General features: G+C 37.4%; 1 protein-coding gene across 1 annotated transcript in view; it reads left to right on the forward strand.

Moving 5' to 3' along the window:
* The window catches only part of NEK10 (NIMA related kinase 10), a 321,674-nt gene that overhangs the window by 94,610 nt on the left and 204,416 nt on the right, over window positions 1-22,648 (forward strand). Inside the window, exon 24 of the mRNA XM_060164097.1 lies at window positions 10,008-10,083. Within this exon, the coding sequence (XP_060020080.1) occupies window positions 10,008-10,083 (76 nt within the window). The remainder of the gene's footprint in view (window positions 1-10,007; window positions 10,084-22,648) is intronic.

Raw genomic sequence — 22,648 nt, forward strand, 5'->3', positions numbered from 1 at the left:
TTGAACCATCCTTGCACCCCTGGGATAAATCCCACTTGATCATGGTGTATGATCCTTTTAACGTATTGTTCACTTCAGTTTGTTAATATTTTGTTGAAAATTTTTGCATCTATATTTATCAGTGATACTGACCTGTAAATTGTGTGTGTGTGTGTGATGTATTTGTCTGATTTTGGTATCAGGTTGATTCTGGCCTTATAGAATGAGTTCAGAAGTATTTTTTTCCTCTTTAATTTTTTGGAATAATTTGGAAAGGATAGGTGTTAATTCTTCTTTAAATATTTTATAGAATTCACCTGTGAAGCTGTCTGGTCCTGGAATTTGGTTTGTTCAGAGTTTTTTTTATTATTATTATTACTGATTCAATTTCCTTACTGGTAATTGGCCTGTTCATATTTTCTATTTCTTGTTTAGTCTTGGGAGATTGTATGTTTATAGAAATTTATCCATTTCTTTTAGGTTACCCATATTATTGACATGTAATTGTTCATTGTTATCTCTTATGGTTCTTTTATTTCTGTGGTGTCAGGTGTAACTTCTCTTTCATTTCTGATTTTATTTATTTGGGCGCTCTCCCTTTTTTCTTGATGAGTCTGTCTAAAGGTTTATCGATTTTGTTTATCTTTTCAAAGAACCAACTCTTTATTTCATTGATTTTTTTGTATTGTGTATTTAGTCTCTATTTCACTTATTTCCACTCTGATCTGTAATATTTTTTTCATTCTACTAACTTTGGGTTTTACTTGTTGTTTTTTTTCCTAGTTCTTTTAGGTGTAAGATTAGATTTTGTTTTAGGGTTTTTCTTATTTTCTGAGACAGACTTGTATTGCTTTTAGAACTGCTTTTGCTGTATCTCATAGATTTTGGATTGTTGTGTTTCCATTTTCATTTGTCTCAAGGTTTTTTTTTTTTTCTCTTTGATATTTTTCACTGACCCATTAGATGTTTAGTAGCATATTGTTTGGACTCCACATGTTTGTGTTTTTTACAGTTTTGTTTTTTTTTTTAGTAGTTGATGTCTAGTCTCATACCATTGTGGTCAGAAAAGATGCATTATGTGATTTCAATCTTCTTAAATTTATTGAGACGTGGTTTGTGGGCTAGCATGTGATCTATCCTGGAGAATATTCCATGTGCACTTGAAAAGAATGTGTATTCTGCTTTTTTTGGTTGGAATGTTTTGTATATATCTATTAATATACAGATTAATATATCTAATCTATACCAGATTGCTGGTATAATGTGTCATTAAGACCTTACTGATTTTATGTATGGATGATCTGTCCACTGATGTAAGTGGGGTGTTAAAGTCCCCCACTATTATTGTGTTACTGTCAATTTCTACCTTTATGTCTGCTAATATATGCTTTATATATTTAGGTGCTCCTATGTTGGGTATGTATATACGTATGTATACATAAGTATATATTCTCTTGTTGAACTGATCCTTTTCTCATTATGTAATGTCCTTCTTTGTCTCTTGTTACAAATCTTTGTTTTAAAGTCTATTTTGTCTAATATCAATATTGCTTCCTCTGATTTTTTTTTCATTTCCACTTGCATGGAATATCTTTTTATATCCCCTCACTTTCAGTCTGTGTGTGTCTTTAGGTCTGAAGTGAGTCTGTTATAGGCAACATATACATGAGTCTTGTTTTTGTTTCCATTCAGCCATTCTATGTCTTTTGATTGGAGCATTTATTCCATTTACATTTAAAGTGATTATGGATAGGTATGTTCTTATTGCCATTTTGTTAACTATTTTCTGGATTTTAGGGAATTCCATTTTAGACTTGATTAGACTTTCACTTGTTGAATTAGAAATAATATTGTAAATATCAGCTGTACTTCATTTGGAGGAAGGTCAGAGGGAAGTTTTGGGGGTAGGGATTAGCAATCTGCATGATCTACAGAGGCAGATGTGCCAGTGGGACAGGGATTTTCTGAGGAAAACTTTCTGAGCATCTTTCTGGGAAACACTTCTCATCCCCTGTGCAGCCCTACACTGACAGGATGTTACTGATAATTCCATTGCTATGAAAGTTGAAGGTTACCTCTGCATTTACTGAAGCAGAAGGAAAGGGCAGAATAGTGGATGCAGTGGGGTTGCAAGGTGGACATCTTTCTTCTGGTTTCTTGTATAGTTATGCTCAAGCAGAATCTTCTGTCATTGCCAAGTATTATGGGGATCTTAACTTATCACTTCCTAAAATTGTCAGAGTCACTCCTTGTTTTTATTTTGCTCAGGGAAGACATTTTAAAATGACACAAATTTTAGCTATGCTTTGAAGGATAGGAGAAACTGCCCATAACTACATCTCTTGATTATTTACTATGAGATAAAAGTTATACATCCTTTATCTCATCCAATACTCTCAAGCACATTCCCATCTTTACAGATAATGAAGAAGTTTAGAGAGGTTAGGAAACTTGCTTAAATCACCCAAGTAATTGGTTGACAGAGCCAGGGATGAACCATGTCTGCTTCTAGAGTTCATCTTTTAACCGAGTCTCTTTATAGTATTCCCTTAGGGAAGCCATTTCAGGCAAAGAAAAAGGCAGGCTTAAGGGCACCCAGGTGCTCATAATCAAGTGTGGTACAAGGGTGAGGCCAATACTTTGTTGGAGTGGACATTTTAGATTGGCTGATAATGAGAGAGGTCAGTCATCTGAGCATGGCCTGCAGCATCCTTTATCCCTGATTCTCTACCCTCTGGCAAGCCTGGCTTTTTCTCAGTTCCTCAATGGACCATGCTCCCTTGATCACAGGACATTTGTATATGTAGCTTCCTCAGCATGGAAGTCTCTTCTCCTCTTTCTTTTCCTACCTAGTTAACACCTGCCCTCCTTCATATATTCATTCAACCATTTTATCACAGAAGCTTTTCCTGATCAGCTGTGTCCCTTACATTACCCTCTCATAATATCATATATCTACCTGTTCTTTAATGATCTTATCCTAACTGTAAATTTACATTTATATGTATGATTCTTGGTTTAATGTGTATCTCTGCCGCTGGTCCTAAGGGTTGTGTCAATATGGATGGTTTCTTACCTAGTTAACACCTGTCCTCCTTCATATATTCATTCAACCACCATTTTATCACAGAAGCTTTTCCTGATCAGCTGTGTCCCTTACATTACCCTCTCATAATATCATATATCTACCTGTTCTTTAATGATCTTATCCTAACTGTAAATTTACATTTATATGTGTGATTCTTGGTTTAATGTGTATCTCTGCCACTGGTCCTAAGGGTTGTGTCAATATGGATGGTTTCTGATGTGGTTACCATCTTATCTTTAGCACCTAGCCCGTTACCTGGAACATAGTATATACTTAGTGGATATTTGTTGGACAAATAAGTGAATCAGTGAGTACATGTACCATCTTGAAGGCCAGATAGGGCAGCTGGAAACTTTATAAAGAATAGTAATCAGGAGACCTTCTGGTACTTAATGGGGACCTACTGTGATGAAGGCAGGGGTTGGTAGATTTTTCCACTGTTAAATACTTTGTAGAATGGATTATAAGGAAAAGCTTTCTGATGAGGTACACCTGAGTTATTGCAGGAGTAGAGAGGGCCTGGGCTACTGACATATTTAAACTGTGATCACAGAAACAATTGGAAATTCAGATATAAGACCTGGTGAGTGAGTAAGTATAGGAGCAAGAGAGACGTGTCAGAGACTTCAAGCCTAGGCAGTGGGGAAGATGTGATGTTATCTGTGGTTTGGGATATCCCAGATGGGGTGTGAAGAGGCAGGTGCTTCATAGGGCTAGGGGTGAATCCCCAGACAAAGACTAGGGCTTTCTGTCTTGGCTGTGAACTTGGGAGCTTCTGACAGACATGTGATGGATGAAAGCTCATGTGGAGAAGAATGTGGAGAAAGCTCATGTGGAGAAGAATGTGGAGAAAGCTCATGTGGAGAAGAACACTTTATATCTGTGCAGTATTTCCAAGTGCTTCTCATCTATTGTCATAGTTTTATTTGAGAAACCCCTGCAAGAAGTAAGTTTATAGGCCATTTTTTTGAGAACACAGAGTAGTGAGTGATGTAACCAATGTTGTACAGATAGTAAACAACAGAGCAAGAATCTAGGGTCTCAACCACACATCTTTTCCATCTGAAAGTTGACAGCTTCAGGCTGTAGCATAAAGATTCTACAGTCTTTAACATTTTTGGTATCATTTGTTCTACCAAAGGAGAGGGTTTTTACCCTTTTTAATATGTGCTATATATAAAATGTTTTCTGTTGTCATTTTTAAATTTCTATTTTAGCACATGAATGCTGTTATGACCACACTTTCTGAAATAAAACCTTTTCCTCCACTCCAAATATGGTCACAGATGTAGAAAGAGTAATAAAAACATTAATGCTGCTACCAGAATTTTCTAAATAGCCAAACAATATTAGATTTTTTCTTCTTTAAGAGTACTTCTTGACCATCGGTGATTTTGCAGACAGCTGTCCAAGTTTCTGCCATTATCTCAATTAACTGGAGTGAGTAGAGTCATTGTGAATGCCACTCCTTGGTTTTTTGCCTTTCAAAATCAGTGGCATTTTTATAGAAACAGGATAATTTCTATGTAGCATTAGAACTAAAAGTCAAAGTATTATTTTAGATAGTAAGTTGGTCAAAGTTTATGTATGCCAAAATTATAGTGAGCTCCCCAAAATATTGAAACACTATGCTATTTCTACCAGTTTTCTCCATTGCACTATAGAGAAATGGAAAAGTTATAGCAAGCCATCTAGCTTTTGCATAGTTCTTAAAAACACCTTGTAGAGCTTAGCCCTCTCATTTGTCAGTAGTACTACTGTATCGAGAGGACAGATAGATAAATATACTCAGACATATGCATATATGTCTATATATGTATCGAAAGATACATCTCCATCTGTCTACAGTGATAAACCACACAAAATCTTTGCTCTCATGAATCTTGCATTCTGGTTAGGAATTACAGACCCCAATACGTAAATGAATATTACGTAAATAAAAACAAAGAAAGTAATTTCAGATTGAAAGATAGTAAGAATTAAATAAATATAATAGGAGAGTATTGAGGAAAGGGATGAGTTTTTTTTGTTTTTGTTTTTGTTTTTGCGGTACGGGTGCCTCTCACTGCTGCGGCCTCCCCCACTGCGGAGCACAGGCCCCAGATGCGCAGGCCCAGCGGTGACGGCCCACGGGCCCAGCCACTCCGTGGCACGCGGAATCCTCCCCGACCGGGGCACGAACCCGCGCCCCCTGTATCGCCAGGCAGACTCCCAACCACTGCACCACCAGAGAAGCCCAGGGATGAGTTTTTGATAGTATGGTCAAGAAAGACCTTTCTGAAAACCCAGATCATGTATGGCCTTTTATGCCTGGTAGTTTGGTCTTTATTCTTAGTATCTATCAGAAGCCTTTAAAGAATTTTAACCTTTAGGTAGTGATATCTGCTTTAGGTCTTTCAAAGATCATTGTGACTCTGTTATGGAGAATTATGTTTTGGAGGGTAGTGATGGCTGTGGGGAGTCTGCTTAGAAAGTATAATTCAGTAGCCTGGATGAGAGTTCGTGGTGTCCTGGACTAGGTGATAGTGGTTGTATTAATTATTCATTATTGTGTAACCAATTACCACAAAGCTTAGTGGCTTAAGACAACAAACATTTATTTTCTCACCATTTCAAGGGGCAGGAATCCAGCAGCAGCTTAGCTGGATGATTCTGGCTCAAGGTCTCTCATGAGGCTTCAGTCAAGCTGTCAGCCAGGGCTGCATCATCTGAAGCCTTGACTTGGCCTGGGAGTCCACTTCCAAGAAGGCTCACTCACATGATGGGCAGTTAGTTCTGGCTTTTGTCTGGAACTTGGCCTCTCATTCACCAGGACCCCTCTTCTCTATGTGGCCTCTTCAGCAGAATAGCCTGGACTAGGCAAATATTTCTTAACTATAACATCAAGGGACTTCCCTGGTGGTCCAGTGGTTAAGTCTCCGTGCTCCCAATGCAGGCGGCCCAGGTTCGATCCCTTGTCGGGGAACTAAGATCCCACATACTGCAACTAAGCCTGCGTGCTCTAGAGCCCACACACCACAACTAGAAAGCCCATACGCTGCAACTAGGGAGGCCCACTTGCCAAAAGAAGACCCAGCACAGACAGAGTAAAATAAATAAATGAAAATAAACTATAACATAAAAACCATAATATATATATATAAATTAATTCATTGAACTTCATTAATGTTTAAAATTTCTGTTCTATGAAAGTTATTACTAAGAGGATGAAAAAACAAGTTGAAGACAAGGAGAAAATATTTGTAGATCATCTATCTGACAAAGAATTAGTATCAATAATACAAATAATAAGAAAGCTCAGTAATAAGAAAACAAACAACCCCATGACAAAATGGGCCAAACTTTGGACAAGCACTTCACTAAAGAAGATACACAGATGGCAAATAAATACATAAAAAATGTTCAGCACCATTAGTCATTAGGGAAATGCAAATGAAAGCTATACTGAGCTATCACTACATACTAGTTAAAATGGCTAATTAAAAAACCCCTGATAACTTAAAATGCGGTGAGGAGGCAGAAGCAACTAGAACTCTCATACATTTCTGGTGAGAACACAATGGAAAATATTTTGGCTTGGTAGTTTTTTATGAAATTAAACATACACTTATCATAGGATCCAGTAATCCCACTCCAAGGAATCTATCAAAGAGAAATAAAAAATTATCTTCGCACAAAAATTAGTATGCAATTATTTCACTTACTTGGATGTGTAGTACAATCTTGAATAGGAATGGTAAGAGTGGACATCCTTGCCTTTTTCTCTTTGTATCCTTGAGTTTATACTACCTTGTCTTAATTACTATAGACTTGTAATAATTCTTAATATACTATAGAAAACTTTGTCCTCTTTTATATTAAACTCCATGGCTCCTCTTGGCAGTTTCTATTTCTATATGAATTTTATACTCAATTTGTGAAGTTCTGCCCAAAATATGAAGACATATGATTGGAATTACATAAATTAGTTTAGGAAGAATGAAATCTATATAATATTGAAAATCCCAATCCATGAATTTGGACTTTCTCTCCATTAATTTTAATCTTCTTTAATGACTCTGTAACAAAATTTTATAATTTTCCCTGCATAGGTCTTTCATGTCCTTTGTCATATTATTCCTAGATATTTGTTCCTATGACGGTATTGTAATTAGTATGTTTTCTTTCTTTCTTTTTTTTTTGAAAGGAAAGAGAAAATAATGTTTTCTGATTTATTTGAAAAATTCAGTTATCAAGGCACATTAAAAATGTTCTTATATGACAATCTCTTCAAAATATCTATCAATATATTAACAAGATGGCTATATCTTTTTTAAATTTTTCTTCTTTGCTTTAATTGAGATATAATTGACCTACAACATTGTATTAGTTTCAGCTGTGTAACTTAATGATTCGATATTTGTTATATACTGTGAAATGGTCACCATAAGTCAAGATAACATCCAGCCTTGCTTTTTTGATCTTAAGGGAAAGACATTCAATCTTTTAACATTAACTAGAAAGTTAGCTGTAGGTTTTTCATAGATGCCCTTTATCAGGTTAAGGAAATGCCTGTCTATTTTCCACTTTGCTAAAAGGAATAGATACTGAATTTTCTCAAATTCTTCTTATACAACTATTGAGATGTTTGTATGATTTCCTTCTCTAATGTTCTGATCTGGTGAACTATATTGATTAATTTTTAAATGTTGGATCAGCATTGTAGTTTTGGCATAAACCCCACTTGGTTATTATGTGTTATCCTTTTTAATATATCCCTAGATTGGATTTACTTATTTTTTGTATCTATTCTCATGGGGAATACTGTTCTGTGCTTTTCTTTTCTTGTAATGTCTTTGTATGGACTTGTTCAGGGTAATGTTGACTTCATAAAATGAGTTAGGAAGTGTTCTCTCCTCTTCTATTTTCTGGTAGAGTTTATGCATAACTGATATTTATCCCTTAAGTGTTTGGTTGAATTTGTAAATAAAATGGTTTGGGCCTGATTTTTCTTTGTTGGCAGTATTGTATTCTGTTTTGATAAGAATTTGGGGCTTTAGAATTGAGCAACATCAAATTCATGTCTAACTCTGTTCATTTCTCCCTGAGAAACCCTGAGCAAGGCACTAATTCTCTTTGAGCCTCAGTTTCTTCATATATAAAATGGGTGGTTGTGAAGATTAAATAGCGATATACATCAGTTGATTATCACTATGCTATACTACATTTGCATATGTTAACTTATTCAGATTTTAATATTATAGCGCTACTATCTATATTATTACAATCACTATTTTACAGATAAGAAAACTATTGCAAAGAGAGATTAAATAATTTGCCCAGGGTTACTCAGGTAGCACATAAAGAAGCCAGGATTTGAACTGAGCCTATTTGGTTCCAGAGTCCTTGCCTTTAAGCACTAACAGGCACTAACTATAATAATTCCTATTGCACTGTGAGTATTAAAACAGACAATATATGTAAGCAGCTAAATTTGTGCTAGTTCAAGGTTGTTGTTTTGTAAATGGATATTGTTATTAATAACATGAATTAATGTTACTTTGAAGTCAAAGGTACTTCAGAATATTTTCAACCTGTCAAAGACACTTTAGAATAGATAATCAAATACTTTTTATTAAAATTCATTACAGTGAAATTCCATACATATTTAGTACACTTAAAAAGTGATATTGTGAACATCAAACTATTAGGAATAGCAACTTGAATTTTTGCCCTGGTTCAACACTGTCTTTTTGTTTAATTCTAGTAATTAAACCTCTTGAAATGTTTGTAAATCCATACAATGATAATAGGAATAATATCTATTTCTACCACTTTTTTTTTTTTTTTTTTTTTTTGCGGTACGCGGGCCTCTCACTGTTGTGGCCTCTCCTGTTGCGGAGCACAGGCTCCGGACGCGCAGGCTCAGCGGCCATGGCTCACGGGCCCAGCCGCTCCGCGGCATGTGGGATCTTCCCGGACCGGGGCACGAACCCATGTCCCCTGCATCGGCAGGCAGACTCTCAACCGCTGCGCCACCAGGGAAACCCCTGTTTCTACCACTTTGATCTAAGTTATTGAGTGGCTTAAAAAATAGAAGTATGTGAAGGTGCTTTGAAAAATATAGCTAATGCTAATATTAAATATAAATATTTAGTGTTCTAGTTTAAAAATTAGAATCCATTGTATTAATATAATTATATTATTATATAAGTATTTTGAGATGATTGTGAACATTATTATTTACTATGACTTTGTACAAATAGATACCATCCATTTCAGGTTTTCAGACCTTCATGGTGATTATTTAGGCTTACCATATTTGTTTATTTTTTTAGCCGGATGAGGTGATGACTGCCATATGCCAAAACATTAGATTCATTTTATTTATTTGAAAATTATAAAGGGTAATCTAAAAAAGTAGAATCACGGGGCTTCCCTGGTGGCGCAGTGGTTGAGAGTCCACCTGCCGATGCAGGGGACACGGGTTCATTCCCTGGTCCGGGAAGATCCCACATGCCGCGGAGCGGCTGGGCCCATGAGCCATGGCCGCTGAGCCTGCGCGTCCAGAGCCTGTGCTCCGCAACGGGAGACGCCACAACAGTGAGAGGCCCGCGTACAGAAAAAAAAAAAAAAAAGTAGAATCACAAGTTCAATAAGTACTTTGTTCTATCTTCCAGTCAGAAAGACTCTTTTAATATTTTTTAATGAAACCTCATTATGTCAATATATATAGCATAATGACCTAATGTATGTACACCATTAATGAAGGCTGGGAGTGGTTCAGAAGATTGGCGCATGGGGCATTTTGACAGGGAAAACAAGAAAAGCTTTCTCTTGTGAATTGTAATAGCTTTTTTCTTTGTTTTGTTTTGTTTTGTTTTTGCAGAATGTTAAAAGCTAAGGAACAATGCTAATTCTGGGAAAATATAATCAAATTGTTTTGTTTCTTGAATTGTAGCTGACTTTGGCCTGGCAAAGCAAAAACAAGAAAGCAGCAAACTTACATCTGTTGTAGGAACAATTCTGTATTCCTGGTAAGGACAATTATTTTATGGCTCTCTAACACCTTTTTTAAACTGGTTTGGGCTTTCATTTCTTTTCTTGGCTTGCAAAGGAAAGATATTTACATATTTAATAAGTTTTCCTCAATTACCCATGTAATACACATGTATAGAATCGTACCATTATGTGTTTAAAATAACAAACTATCTTTCCTTTAAGGTAACTCTGCCCCTCAATTACTTGGAATTGAAGTGATCTTTAGCACACAGTAGGTGTACAGAGTTGTTGAATGAATCTGTGAATGAATTAGTAGACTTGTTACGCAATATGACACTTGGAACATTTTATTGCATCTATTTTATATATGATTCTTTTACTCTCTTTCCATCTATAGACATTCAAGGTCAAGGAAAGGGTTTTTATGTCCTAATACCTGTCCCAGCATCTGGCAAATAATAGGTGCTGAATAAATTTTATTATGTGAATGAATAAATGATGATATATATACTTACACATATATTTACAAAGTTGGTGCTTCTTGGGTAAATGAGCATTATTTTGATGAATTGAGACTTTTTTAGCATGCTTTTTAGGGTTCCTTTGCAATCCATTAATTATCATGAAGTGAGAATCTTCTTTTGCTGATCACATATCATTTGTCTGAATCTGTTGAAATTAGCAAACAGATATGGTAGTCTGTAGATGCAGCAGATTTCAGGGAAATATTCTGAAATTTCATTTGTCGGGTCAAGCAATCAAGACGCTTCCATCTTCTTTTTTTAATCTGGTCTATTATGCAGCAGAGTCCTGGGGGTAGGATTCAGAATGAATCTTCTCCAAGGAGGGTGGAATTTGGAAATAACAGCCCTATTTTACAAAGTGCTTTCATACAAGAATGTGCAACATAGTGTTTTTAAGGGGTGAATTTATTTTGCTAGAAATTTCTTACATCTTTGTTTTTGAAACTAGCTTCATGGGAAGATGTAGAGATTGGTGGCCAGGCTAATATTGTACCTTGAAAACTGATAGTTTATCTGGGCACTTAATCTCTTAATAATGAGGATATGACTCACCCATTACTTGTTGCTGGAATAATAGTTTTCATTTGTTCTACTTTGTATTCTTTTTCAAAAATAATAAAAGCTTAATCATAAAAGTGTTAAATAATCATATATTCCTGAACAGATTTGATTGTCAATCAAAATTACAGAATAAATAAAATACAAACTAAAAATAAGCACATTTATTCCCAAGACTGTGAATTCAGTTTAGAATTGCTATTATGATAATTTTGTGTGTGTGTTGAGGTGGGGGGCAGGAAATCTATAGCGTATGTAAGAAGAAATCTAAAACATGACAACTATTTTGTTTTATTAGCCCAAAGATGGATTCATATTTTCTTTTAATTTTTAAATTAACTACAGAGTTAGGAAAGCTGAACCTCCTAATACAGTTAAGGTATTATTTCACTTAGGAATATCACAAATGTATGACCGTTCATCTTTCTATCAAGCTCTTTGTTCTTTTAAATTGCTTTAAAATATTTATTTCTACTCCCTTATCCCACCTTCCTCTCTCCTGGTTGTTAGAAATGCCCCTTGTATTTCATAATACAAGGTTTTACAATAAACTTAGGCTCACAAGCCAGAGTTAAAAGAACTCTGTTCTAAATTACATTCCATTACTTTCTTACTTTGGGATTTTCCAAAAGACAAGAATCCAAGTGAAATAGTTTATTTAGTAGGTGGTTCCATGAAATAGTGGTGGGGGGTGGGGTGGGGAGGAAATGAGACAGAGGGGAAAGCAGCCAGTACAGGAAACATTAATAATCAGATCCAGGCTTCCCTGGTGGCGCAGTGGTTGAGAATCCGCCTGCCAATGCAGGGGACACAGGTTCGATCCCTGGTCCTGGAAGATCCCACATGCCACGGAGCAACTAAGCCCATGCACCACAACTACTGAGCCTGTGCTCTAGACCCCGTGAGCCACAACTACTGAGCCTGCATGCTGCAACTACTGAAGTCTGCGTGCCTAGAGCCTGGTGCTCCACAGTAAGAGGCCAACACAATGAGAAGCCTTCGCACCACAACTAAGAGTAACCCCCACTCACCTCAACTATAGAAAGCCCACACGCAGCAATGAAGACCCAACACAGCCATAAATAAATAAATTTATTTTTAAAAAATCAGATCCATAGATTATTATCTGGGATACATTGTACGAGATGTTTCAGAGTTGTCCTATATGCCAAATTAAAGGTAGCGGTTTTGGGGTTTTTTTCTTTTCTCAGCCACAAGTGACTAAGGGCTACTCCATGGGTGACCTTCAGTCACTCCTGGCCTCTTGGGGTGGCTGGGAGGAAGCCCCCAGGCAGAGAGTCATGGGACCTTGTTCACTGCATGATGTCAAGGACATGCACTGGAAATGTCAGCTGTATAATCTCTCAAATTCTAATTGTTCCAAATTTAAGATGTTTCCTAATATATTGTTTGACATGTTCAATTACTTTTGAATATTTTTATATCCTTCCCTTTGGGTTTTCTCTGAGTTTGTGAATTGAACAAAAGTAAAACAAATATCTTTCACAGTCTCTACCCTGAGTCTCATACCTTCATGCCTTTTCTTGAATTGTCCCTTCATCTATTTCCAGGGTATTTCTCTCCACATTCTGTAATCTTTGTGTAATTCTTATGAGCTCCTCTGAGCCAATTCATGTGGACCTGGGATGCCTGCCCCAGCTCTCCACGTTCCCCAGAGTTTGATGTTCCCATATCATTTTGCTCTTTGCTTTTGCCTTTGCTTCCTCAGGTATTAACTTATTTAATAGCAGACAGTTCTTTATCAACTTTTGCAGGAAGTGCCTGGGAGCATTCTCTTTTTTTTAATATTTGTTATTTATTTATTTGGTTGCACTGGGTCTTAGTTGCAGCCGGTGGGCTCCTTGGTTGTGGCTCGTGGGCTCCTTAGTTGCAGCCAGCAGTCTCCTTAGTTGCAGCTGGAAGTCTCCTTAGTTGCAGCACATGGGCTCCTTAGTTTTGTCTGGCAGGATCCATAGGTGTGGCTCTCCTGCTCCTTAGTTGTGGCACATGTGCTCCTTAGGTTCAGCCAGCAGTCTCCTTAGTTTCAGCTGGCAAGCTCCTTAGTTGCAGCGCATGAGCCCCTTAGTTGTGGCAGGCGGGATCCTTAGTTGTGGCATGTGAACTCTTAGTTGTGGCATGCATGTGGGATCTAGTTCCCTGACCAGGGATCAGACCCAGGCCCCCTGCATTGGGACCTTGGAATCTTACCCACTGCACCACCAGGGAAGTCCCATCGGATCATTCTTTATATCTCAGCTGCTAGATAAGTGGTTTGTGGGCACTGGACTGATTGTGCTATGGGCACTGGACTGATTGTGCTGGAACAGAAGTTCCATAAAACCTTTTCTTATCTGATTATTATCTTATCTTATTTCTTATCTGATTATTATCATTATTAGGCAGGTCTTTATTATCCTTCTCATGGAGAATATTCTCCAAATATGGTCCTTGGTTCCATTTTTTATCCTACGTCTTACTCCAATTCCAGAGTCCAAAACTGTACACTTACTTCAACTGCATTTTCAGAGCAGAATTTAGAGTTTGACACTCTGAGATACATTTTGGGCTAGTTCTTCACAGAACGTTATTTGGGATTTCTGGATAATAAACAAGTATGATCTAATAAAAATAGAAAACTTTGACTAATCCTGGAATGGGAATTCTTTGAGACTTTATTGCTTAGTGTAATCCCATTCATGTTATTACATTAGATAATTTTTTTAAAGCTGCTAAAGTTTTCATTGGATGGATCAAAATAAACCTGTAGGAAAACCTGAACAAGTAGAGACACAGTGAAACCTGCCCAACTTCTAACTGTACTTCTCAAGTTCTTAAGGAATCTCCAAGCTCTGAGACTCTTAATTGACTTAAAACACTTCAGTAGCCTCCAGCTGCTCACAGTTCACAGACCACGTCCTCAGTCGGGCTACAGGAGGACAGCCCTGCATTCTCTGTCTCTGCCATGTCTTCCTGCTGTACCTCCACCCAGACTTCACTACTCTTAGCTGCTCCCTGCATGTTCCCTGTGGCCACAGGGCTTTTGCACATGCTGCTCTCTCTGCCTGGAATACTGCTTTTCCCACTTGTCATCTGGTTAACTCTTCTCACCCTTCACCTCTCAGCTAGAATGTAGCCTCCTCAGGCAAACCCCCCAAAACAGGGCAGGATGCCCCTGGCCTACACACCATGCACTTGTCCTTCACAAGGTGGAATTTTATATTTATTTTGTGATAGGCCACTATCCCCAGCACTGAGCCCAAGTGTGGTTTATAGGCTCACGAGAAATATTTACTATATGAGTGATCCAGTACTTGTATGACTATGAACAGTACCCGAAATAATGGTAATAAAATAAAGGAAATTTCTCCCTCACACTGTAACAAACCTTCCACCCCGTCAGCCGCCCCTTCAGCTGTGCCTTCAGATTTCCAATGTGCACCCACCGGGTGCTCCTCCTCCAGAGCTGCAGCTCACCTCCTTTCTTCCTTCTGCTCTCTGTTAAATATTCCCTTCTGTAGAGAGGTTTTCCTGATCATCTGCCCCAAATAGCAACCTCCTTCAGACTCTATCCCTTTATTTTTTCATAGCATTTGTCTCTCTCTGGCATTATGTTGTATTTTGATTAGTGTATCATGTGTCTCCCACTAAAACATAGACTCCACAACAGTAGAGCTGTTAACTGTTTTGTTCACTGTTGTTTCCCTGCTCCTCTAGGAGCAGACTGACAGAATACTAATAAATATTTTGAATTATTAAAGTGAAAATAAGTTATTCTGGTTTTGTCTTAAAATGTCTTTTTTGAACTTTATTGAAGAGTAATTGGGAAAAATTGACAAATATAATTGTATATATTTAGAGTGTATAACACGATTTGATATACATTTGTGAAATGATTACCAAGATCAGTATAATTAACAAATCCATCACCTCACATAATTAACACTTTTTTGTTGTTGTTCTGAGAATACTAAGATTTACTCTCGGGACTTTTAAGTACACAGTAGCATGTTATTAACTATAGTCACCATGCCATACATTAGATCCTCAGAACTCATTCTTCTCATAACTGAAAATTTGTACCATTTGATCTATATCACCCCATTTCTCCCTCCCCCCAGCCTGTGGCAACTACCATTCTACTCTCTCTGTTTATACGAAATCAACTTTTTTTTTTTACTTTGTCTGGCTTATTTCAACTAGAATAATGTCCTCTAGGTTCAACCATGGTGTTGCAAATTACAAGATTTCCTTCTTTTTAATGGTTGAAAAATATAAATATTCCATTGTACATAATGTGTACCACATTCTGTGCTTTAATGTGATTAAAAATCCATGTGCATTTTTATCAAGCTCTAAGGCACTAACATATTTTTTAATTGAAGTATAGTTGATTTCCAATATTGTTAGTTTCAGGTGTGCAGCAAAGTGATTCATATTTTTTTAGATTATAATCCATTATACGTTATTACAAGATCATTGGTATAATTCTCTGTGCAGTACAGCATATCCTTGTTGATTATCTATTTTATATACAGTAGTTTGTTAATGCAGTACCCCCACTTCCTCACTTCCTCTCCTCTTCGGTAACCATAAGTTTGTTTTCTATGTCTGTTGAGTCTGTTTTTCTGTTTTGCTATACACTTATTTGTATTAGTTTTTAGATTCCACATATAAATGACATCATACATGACATGTCTTTCTCTAACTTATTTCACTAAGCATAATAATCTCTAGCTTCATCCACGTTGCTGCAAATGGCAGAATTTTATTCTTTTTTTATGGCTTAGTAGAATTCTATTGTGTATATATATATATATATATATATATATATATACCACATCTTCCTTTTTTATTTAAAAAGTTATTGATGTAATATTGGTTTATAACATAAGTATCATGTGTAAAACATTATATTTCCTTTTTTTTTTTTGCGGTACATGGGCCTCTCACTGTCGTGACCTCTCCCATTGCGGAGCACAGGCTCCAGATGCGCAGGCTCAGCAGCCATGGCTCATGGGCCTAGCCGCTCTGCGGCATGTGGGATCTTCCCGGACCAGGGCACGAACTCGTGTCCCCTGCATTGGCAGGTGGACTCTCAACCACTGCGCCACCAGGAAAGCCCCATTATATTTCTTTTTCAGTATACGGTACAGTGTGTTCACCACCAAAAGTTTAGTTTCTATCTGTCACCATACAACTGACCCACTTTGCCCATTTCACACCCCCCTCCCACCCCTTCCCATCTGGTAACCACTACTCTGTTCTCAGTATCTCCAGGTTTGTTTGTTTTGGTTATTTATTTTGTTTTGTTTGCCTGTTTTTTTTTATATTCCATATGTGAGTGAAATCATACTGTATTTGTCTTTCTCCATCTGACTTACTTAATTTAGCGTAAGATGTTCAAGGTCCATCCATGTTGTTGCAAATGGCAAGATTGCGTTGTTTTATGGCTGAGTAGTATTTCATTGTGTATATATATATATATATATATATATATATATATATATATACCACATCTTCTCTATCCATCATCTGTTGATGGGCACTTAGGTTGTTTCCATATCTTGGATACTGTAAATCATGAACATAGAGGTGAATATAAATTTTCACATTACTGTTTTCATATTCTTTGAATAAATACCCAGAAGTGGAATACCTGGATCATATGGTAGTTCTATTAATTTTTTGAGGAATCTTCGTACTGTTTTCCGTAACGGCTGCAGCAATTTAAAATTCTCTAATTTTATTAATTATACCGGCTACATACTTTCTCTCATAATTCTTTTTTTTTTTTTTTTTGTGGTACGCAGGCCTCTCACTGTTGTGGCCTCTCCCGTTGCGGAGCACAGGCTCCGGATGCACAGGTTCAGCAGCCATGGCTCACGGGCCCAGCTGCTCCAAGGCATGTGGGTTCTTCCCGGACCGGGGCACGAACCCACATCCCCTGCATCGGCAGGTGGACTGTCAACCACTGCGCCACCAGGGAAGCCCTCATAATTCTTTTTTTAAAGTGAAGTCTAGTTGATTTACAATGTTGTGCCAATTTCTGCTGTATAGCAAAGTGACTCAGTTATAGAAATATATGCAGTTTTTTAATATTCTTTTCCATTATGGTTTATCCTAGGAGACTGGATATAGTTTCCTGTGCTGTACAGTAGGACCATATTGTTTATCCATTCTATATATAATAGTTTGCATCTACCAATCCCAAACTCCTAGTCCATGCCTCTCCCTCCCACCCAACCCTTGGAAGCCACAAATCTGTTCTCTATCTCTATGAATTTCTGCTTTGTAGGTAGGTTCATTTGTGCCATATTTTAGATTCCACATGTAAGTGATATCATATGGTATTTGTCTTTCTCTTTCTGACTTACTTCACTTAGTATGATAAACTCTAGTCGCATCCATGTTGCTGCAAATGGCAGTATTTTGTTCTTTTTAATGGCTGAGTAATATTCCATTGTATATGTGTACCACATCTTCTTTATCCATTCATCTGTCAATGGACATTTAGGTTGTTTCCATGTTTTGGCTGTTGTGAATAGTGCTGCCATGAACACAGGGGTGTATGTATCTTTTTGAATTATAGTTTTGTCCGGGTATATGCCCAGGACTGGGATTGCTGGATCATATGGTAATTGTATTTTTAGTTTTCTGAGACACCTCCATACTGTTCTCCATAGTGGCTGCACCAATTTACATTCCCACCAACAGTGTAGGAGGGTTCCCCTTTCTCCACACCCTCTACAGCATTTACTGTTTGGAGACTTTTTTGATGATAGCCATTCTGACCAGTGTGAGGTGATACCTCACTGTAGTTCTGATTTGCATTTCTCTAATAATTAGTGGTATTGAGCATCCTTTCATGTGCCTACTGGCCATCTGTATGTCTTCTTTAGAGAAATGTCGATTAAGGTCTTCTACACATTATTTCATTGGGTTGTTTGTTTTTTTGTTGTTGAGTTGTATGAGCTGATTGTATATTTTGGAGATTAAGCCCTTCTCAGTCGCATCATTTGCAAATATTTTCTCCCATTCTGTAGGTTTCTTCATTTTTCTTTTTTATGGTTTCCTTTGCTGTGCAAAACCTTGTAAGTTTGACTAGGTCCCATTTATTTATTTTTGTTTTTATTTCTATTGTCTTGAGAGACTGACCTAAGAAAACACTGCTGTAACTTATGTCAGAGAACGTTTTGCCTGTGCTCTCTTCTAGGAGTTTTATGGTACTATGTCTTATGTTTGAGTCACTAAGCTATTTTAAGTTTACTTTTGTGCATGGTGTGAGAGTGTATTCTAACTTCATTGATATACATGCAGCTAACCTTCCCAGCACTACTTGCTGAAGAACTTCTTCCCATTTTATATTCTTGCCTCCTTTGTCAAAGATTAATTGACCATGTGGATTTATTTCTGGGCTCTCTATTCTGTTCCATTGATCCTTATGTCTATTTTTGTACCAATACCACACTGTTTTGATTACTGTAGTTTTGTAGTATTGTCTGAAGTCTGGGAGAGTTATGCCTCCTGCTTTGTTTTTTTCCCTCAGCATTGCTTTGGCAATTCTGGATCTTTTATGGTTCCATATAAATTTTTGGATTATTTGTTCTAGTTCTGTGAAAAGTATCATGGGTAATTTTATAAGGATCATATAAAATCTGCAGAATGCTTTGGGTAGTCTTGTTCCTGATCTTAGTGGAAATGCTTTCAGTTTTCCACCACTGAGGACAATGTTGGCTGTGGGTTTGTCATATATGGCCTTTATTATGTTGAGGAAAGTTCCCTCTGTGCCTACTTTCTGCAGAGTTTTGATCATAAATGGGTGTTGAACTTTGTCGAAAGCTTTCTCTGCATCTATTGAGATGATCATATGGTTTTTCTCCTTCAATTTGTTAATATGGTGTATCATGTTGATTGATTTGCATATATTGAAGAATCCTTGCATTCCTGGAATAAACCCCACTTGATCATGGTGTATGATCCATTTAATGTGCTGTTGGATTCTGTTTGCTAGTATTTTGTTGAAGATTTTTGCATCTATGTTCATCAGTGATATTGGCCTGTAGTTTTCTTTCTTTGTGACATCCTTGTCTGGTTTTGGTATCAGGGTGATGGTGACCTTGTAGAATGAGTTTGGGAGTGTTCCTCCCTCTGCTATATTTTGGAAGAGTTTGAGAAGGATAGGTGTTAGCTCTTCTCTAATTGTTTGATAGAATTCGCCTGTGAAACCATCTGGTCCTGGGCTTTTGTTTGTTGGAAGATTTTTAATTACAGTTTCAATTTCACTGCTTGTGATTGGTCTGTTCATATTTTCTATTTCTTCCTGATTCAGTCTTGGCAGGTTGTGCCTTTCTAAGAATTTGTCCATTTCTTCCAGGTTGTGCATTTTATTGGCAGAGAGTTGCTTGTAGTTATCTCTCATGATCTTTTGTCAGTTGTTACTTCTCCTTTTTCATTTCTAATTCTATTGATTTGAGTCTTCTCCCTTTTTTTTTTGATGAGTCTGGCTAATGGTTTATCAATTTTGTTTATCTTCTCAAAGAACCAGCTTTTAGTTTTATTGATCTTTGCTATCGTTTCCTTCATCTCTTTTTCATTTATTTCTGATCTGATTTTTATGATTTCTTTCCTTCTGCTAACTTTGGGGGTTTTTTGTTCTTCTTTCTCTAATTGCTTTAGGTGCAAGGTTAGGTTGTTTATTCGAGATGTTTCCTGTTTCTTAAGGTAGGATTGTATTGCTATAAACTTCCCTCTTAGAACTGCTTTTGCTGCATCCCATAGATTTTGAGTCGTTGTGTCTCCATTGTCATTTGTTTCTAGGTATTTTTTGATTTCCTCTTTGATTTCTTCAGTGATCACTTCGTTATTAAGTAGTGTATTGTTTAGCCTCCATGTGTTTGTATTTTTTACAGATCTTTTCCTGTAATTGATATCTAGTCTCATAGCGTTGTGGTTGGAAAAGATACTTGATACAATTTCAATTTTCTTAAGTTTACCAAGGGTTGATTTGTGACCCAAGATATAATCTATCCTGGAGAATGTTCCATGAGCACTTGAGAAAAATGTGTATTCTGTTGTTTTTGGATGGAATTTCCTATAAATATCAATTAAGTCCATCTTGTTTAATGTATCTTTTAAAGCTTGGTTTTCCTTATTTATTTTCATTTTGGATGATCTGTCCATGGGTGAAAGTGGGGTGTTAAAGTCCCCTACTATGAATGTGTTACTGTCGATTTCCCCTTTTATGGCTGTTAGTATTTGCCTTATGTATTGAGGTGCTCCTATGTTGGGTGCATAAATATTTACAATTGTTATATCTTCTTCTTGGATCGATCCCTTGATCATTATGTAGTGTCCTTCTTTGCCTCTTCTAATAGTCTTTATTTTAAAGTCTATTTTGTCTGATATGAGAATTGCTACTCCAGCTTTCTTTTGGTTTCATTTTCATGAAATACCTTTTTTCATCCCCTTACTTTCAGTCTGTATGTGTCTCTAGGTCTGAAGTGGGTCTCTTGTAGAAAGCAAATATATGCGTCTTGCTTTTGTATCCATTCAGCCAATCTGTGTCTTTTGGTGGGAGTATTTAGTCCATTTACATTTAAGGTAATTATCGATATGTATGTTCCTATTCCCATTTTCTTAATTGTTTTGGGTTTGTTGTTGTAGGTCTTTTCCTTCTATTGTGTTTCTTGCCTAGAGAAGATCCTTTAGCATTTGTTGTAAAGCTGGTTTGGTGGTGCTGAACTCTCTCAGCTTTTGCTTGTCTGTAAAGGTTTTAATTTCTCCATCAAATCTGAATGAGATCCTTGCAGGGTAGAGTAATCTTGGTTGCAAGTTTTTCTCCTTCATCACTTAAATATGTCCTGCCAGTCCCTTCTGGCTTGCAGAGTTTCTGCTGAAAGATCAGCTGTTAACCTTATGGGGATTCCCTTGTGTGTTATTTGTTGTTTTTCCCTTGCTGCTTTTAATATGTTTTCTTTGTATTTAATTTTTGACAGTTTGATTAATATGTGTCTTGGCGTATTTCTCCTTGGATTTATCCTGTATGGGACTCTCTGTGCTTCCTGGACTTGAATAACTATTTCCTTCCCATATTAGGGAAGTTTTCAACTATAATCTCTTCAAATATTTTCTCAGTCCCTTTCTTTTTCTCTTCTTCTTCTGGAACCCCTCTAATTCAAATGTTGGTGCGTTTAATGTTGTCCCAGAGGTCTCTGAGACTGTCCTCAGTTCTTTTCATTCTTTTTTCTTTATTCTGCTCTGCAGTAGTTATTTCCACTATTTTATCTTCCAGGTCACTTATCCGTTCTTCTGCCTCAGTTATTCTGCTATTGATCCCATCTGGAGTATTTTTCATTTCATTTATTGTGTTGTTCATCATTGTTTGTTTCATCTTTAGTTCTTCTAGGTCTTTTTTAAACGTTTCTTGCATTTTGTCTATTCTATTTCCAAGATTTTGGATCATCTTTACTATCATTATTCTGAATTCTTTTTCAGGTAGACTGCCTATTTCCTCTTCATTTGTTAGGTCTGGTGGGTTTTTATCTTGCTCCTTAATCTGCTGTGTGTGTTTCTGTCTTCTCATTTTGCTTATCTTACTGTGTTTGGGGTCTCCTTTTTGCAGGCTGCAGGTTCGTAGTTCCCGCTGTTTTTGACGTTTGTCTCCAGTGGCTAAGATTGGTTCAGTGGGTTGTGTAGGCTTCCTGGTGGAGGGGACTAGTGCCCATGTTGTGGTGGATGAGGCTGGATCTTGTCTCTCTAGTGGGCAGGTTCACGTCTGGTGGTGTGTTTTGGGTTGTCTGTGGCCTTATTATGATTTTAGGCAGCCTCTCTGCTAATGGGTGGGGTTGTGTTCCTGTTTTGCTCTCAAAGTCCACCTCCTCAATTTGGGATGATTCGTTGTCTAAAGGAGGGAAGGAAGGAAAGAAAGAATGAAGATAAAGTAAAATAAAATACGGTTATTAAAATAAAAAGTAATTATTAAGAAGAAGAAAAGACAGACGGATAGAACCCTTGGACAAATGGTGGAAGCAAAGGTATACAGACAAAATCTCACACAGAAGCATACACATACACACAAAAAAAGGAAAAGGGGAAAGAATAATAAATCTTGCTCTCAAAGTCCACCTCCTTAATTTGGGATGATTCGTTGTCTATTCATGTATTCCACAGATGCAGGGTACATCAAGTTGATTGTGGAGCTTTAATCTGCTTCTGCAGCTGCTGGGAGAGATTTCCCTTTCTCTTCTTTGTTCTCACAGCTCCCAGGGGCTCAGCTTTGGATTTGGCCCCGCCTGTGCGTGTAGGTCGCCGGAGGGCATCTGTTCTTTGCTCAGACAGGATGGGGTTAAAGGAGCCGCTGATTCGGAGGCTCTGGCTCACTCAGGCCAGGGGTAGAGAGGGTCACGGAGTGCAGGGCGAGCCTGCGGCGGCAGAGGCTGGCGTAATGTTGCACCAGCCTGTGGCGCGCTGTGCGTTCTCCCGGGGGAGTTGTCCCTGGATCCCGGGACGCTGGCAGTGG

The sequence above is a fragment of the Lagenorhynchus albirostris genome, chromosome 10, assembly GCF_949774975.1.
Source record: "Lagenorhynchus albirostris chromosome 10, mLagAlb1.1, whole genome shotgun sequence".
Classification (NCBI taxonomy): Eukaryota; Metazoa; Chordata; class Mammalia; order Artiodactyla; family Delphinidae; genus Lagenorhynchus; species Lagenorhynchus albirostris.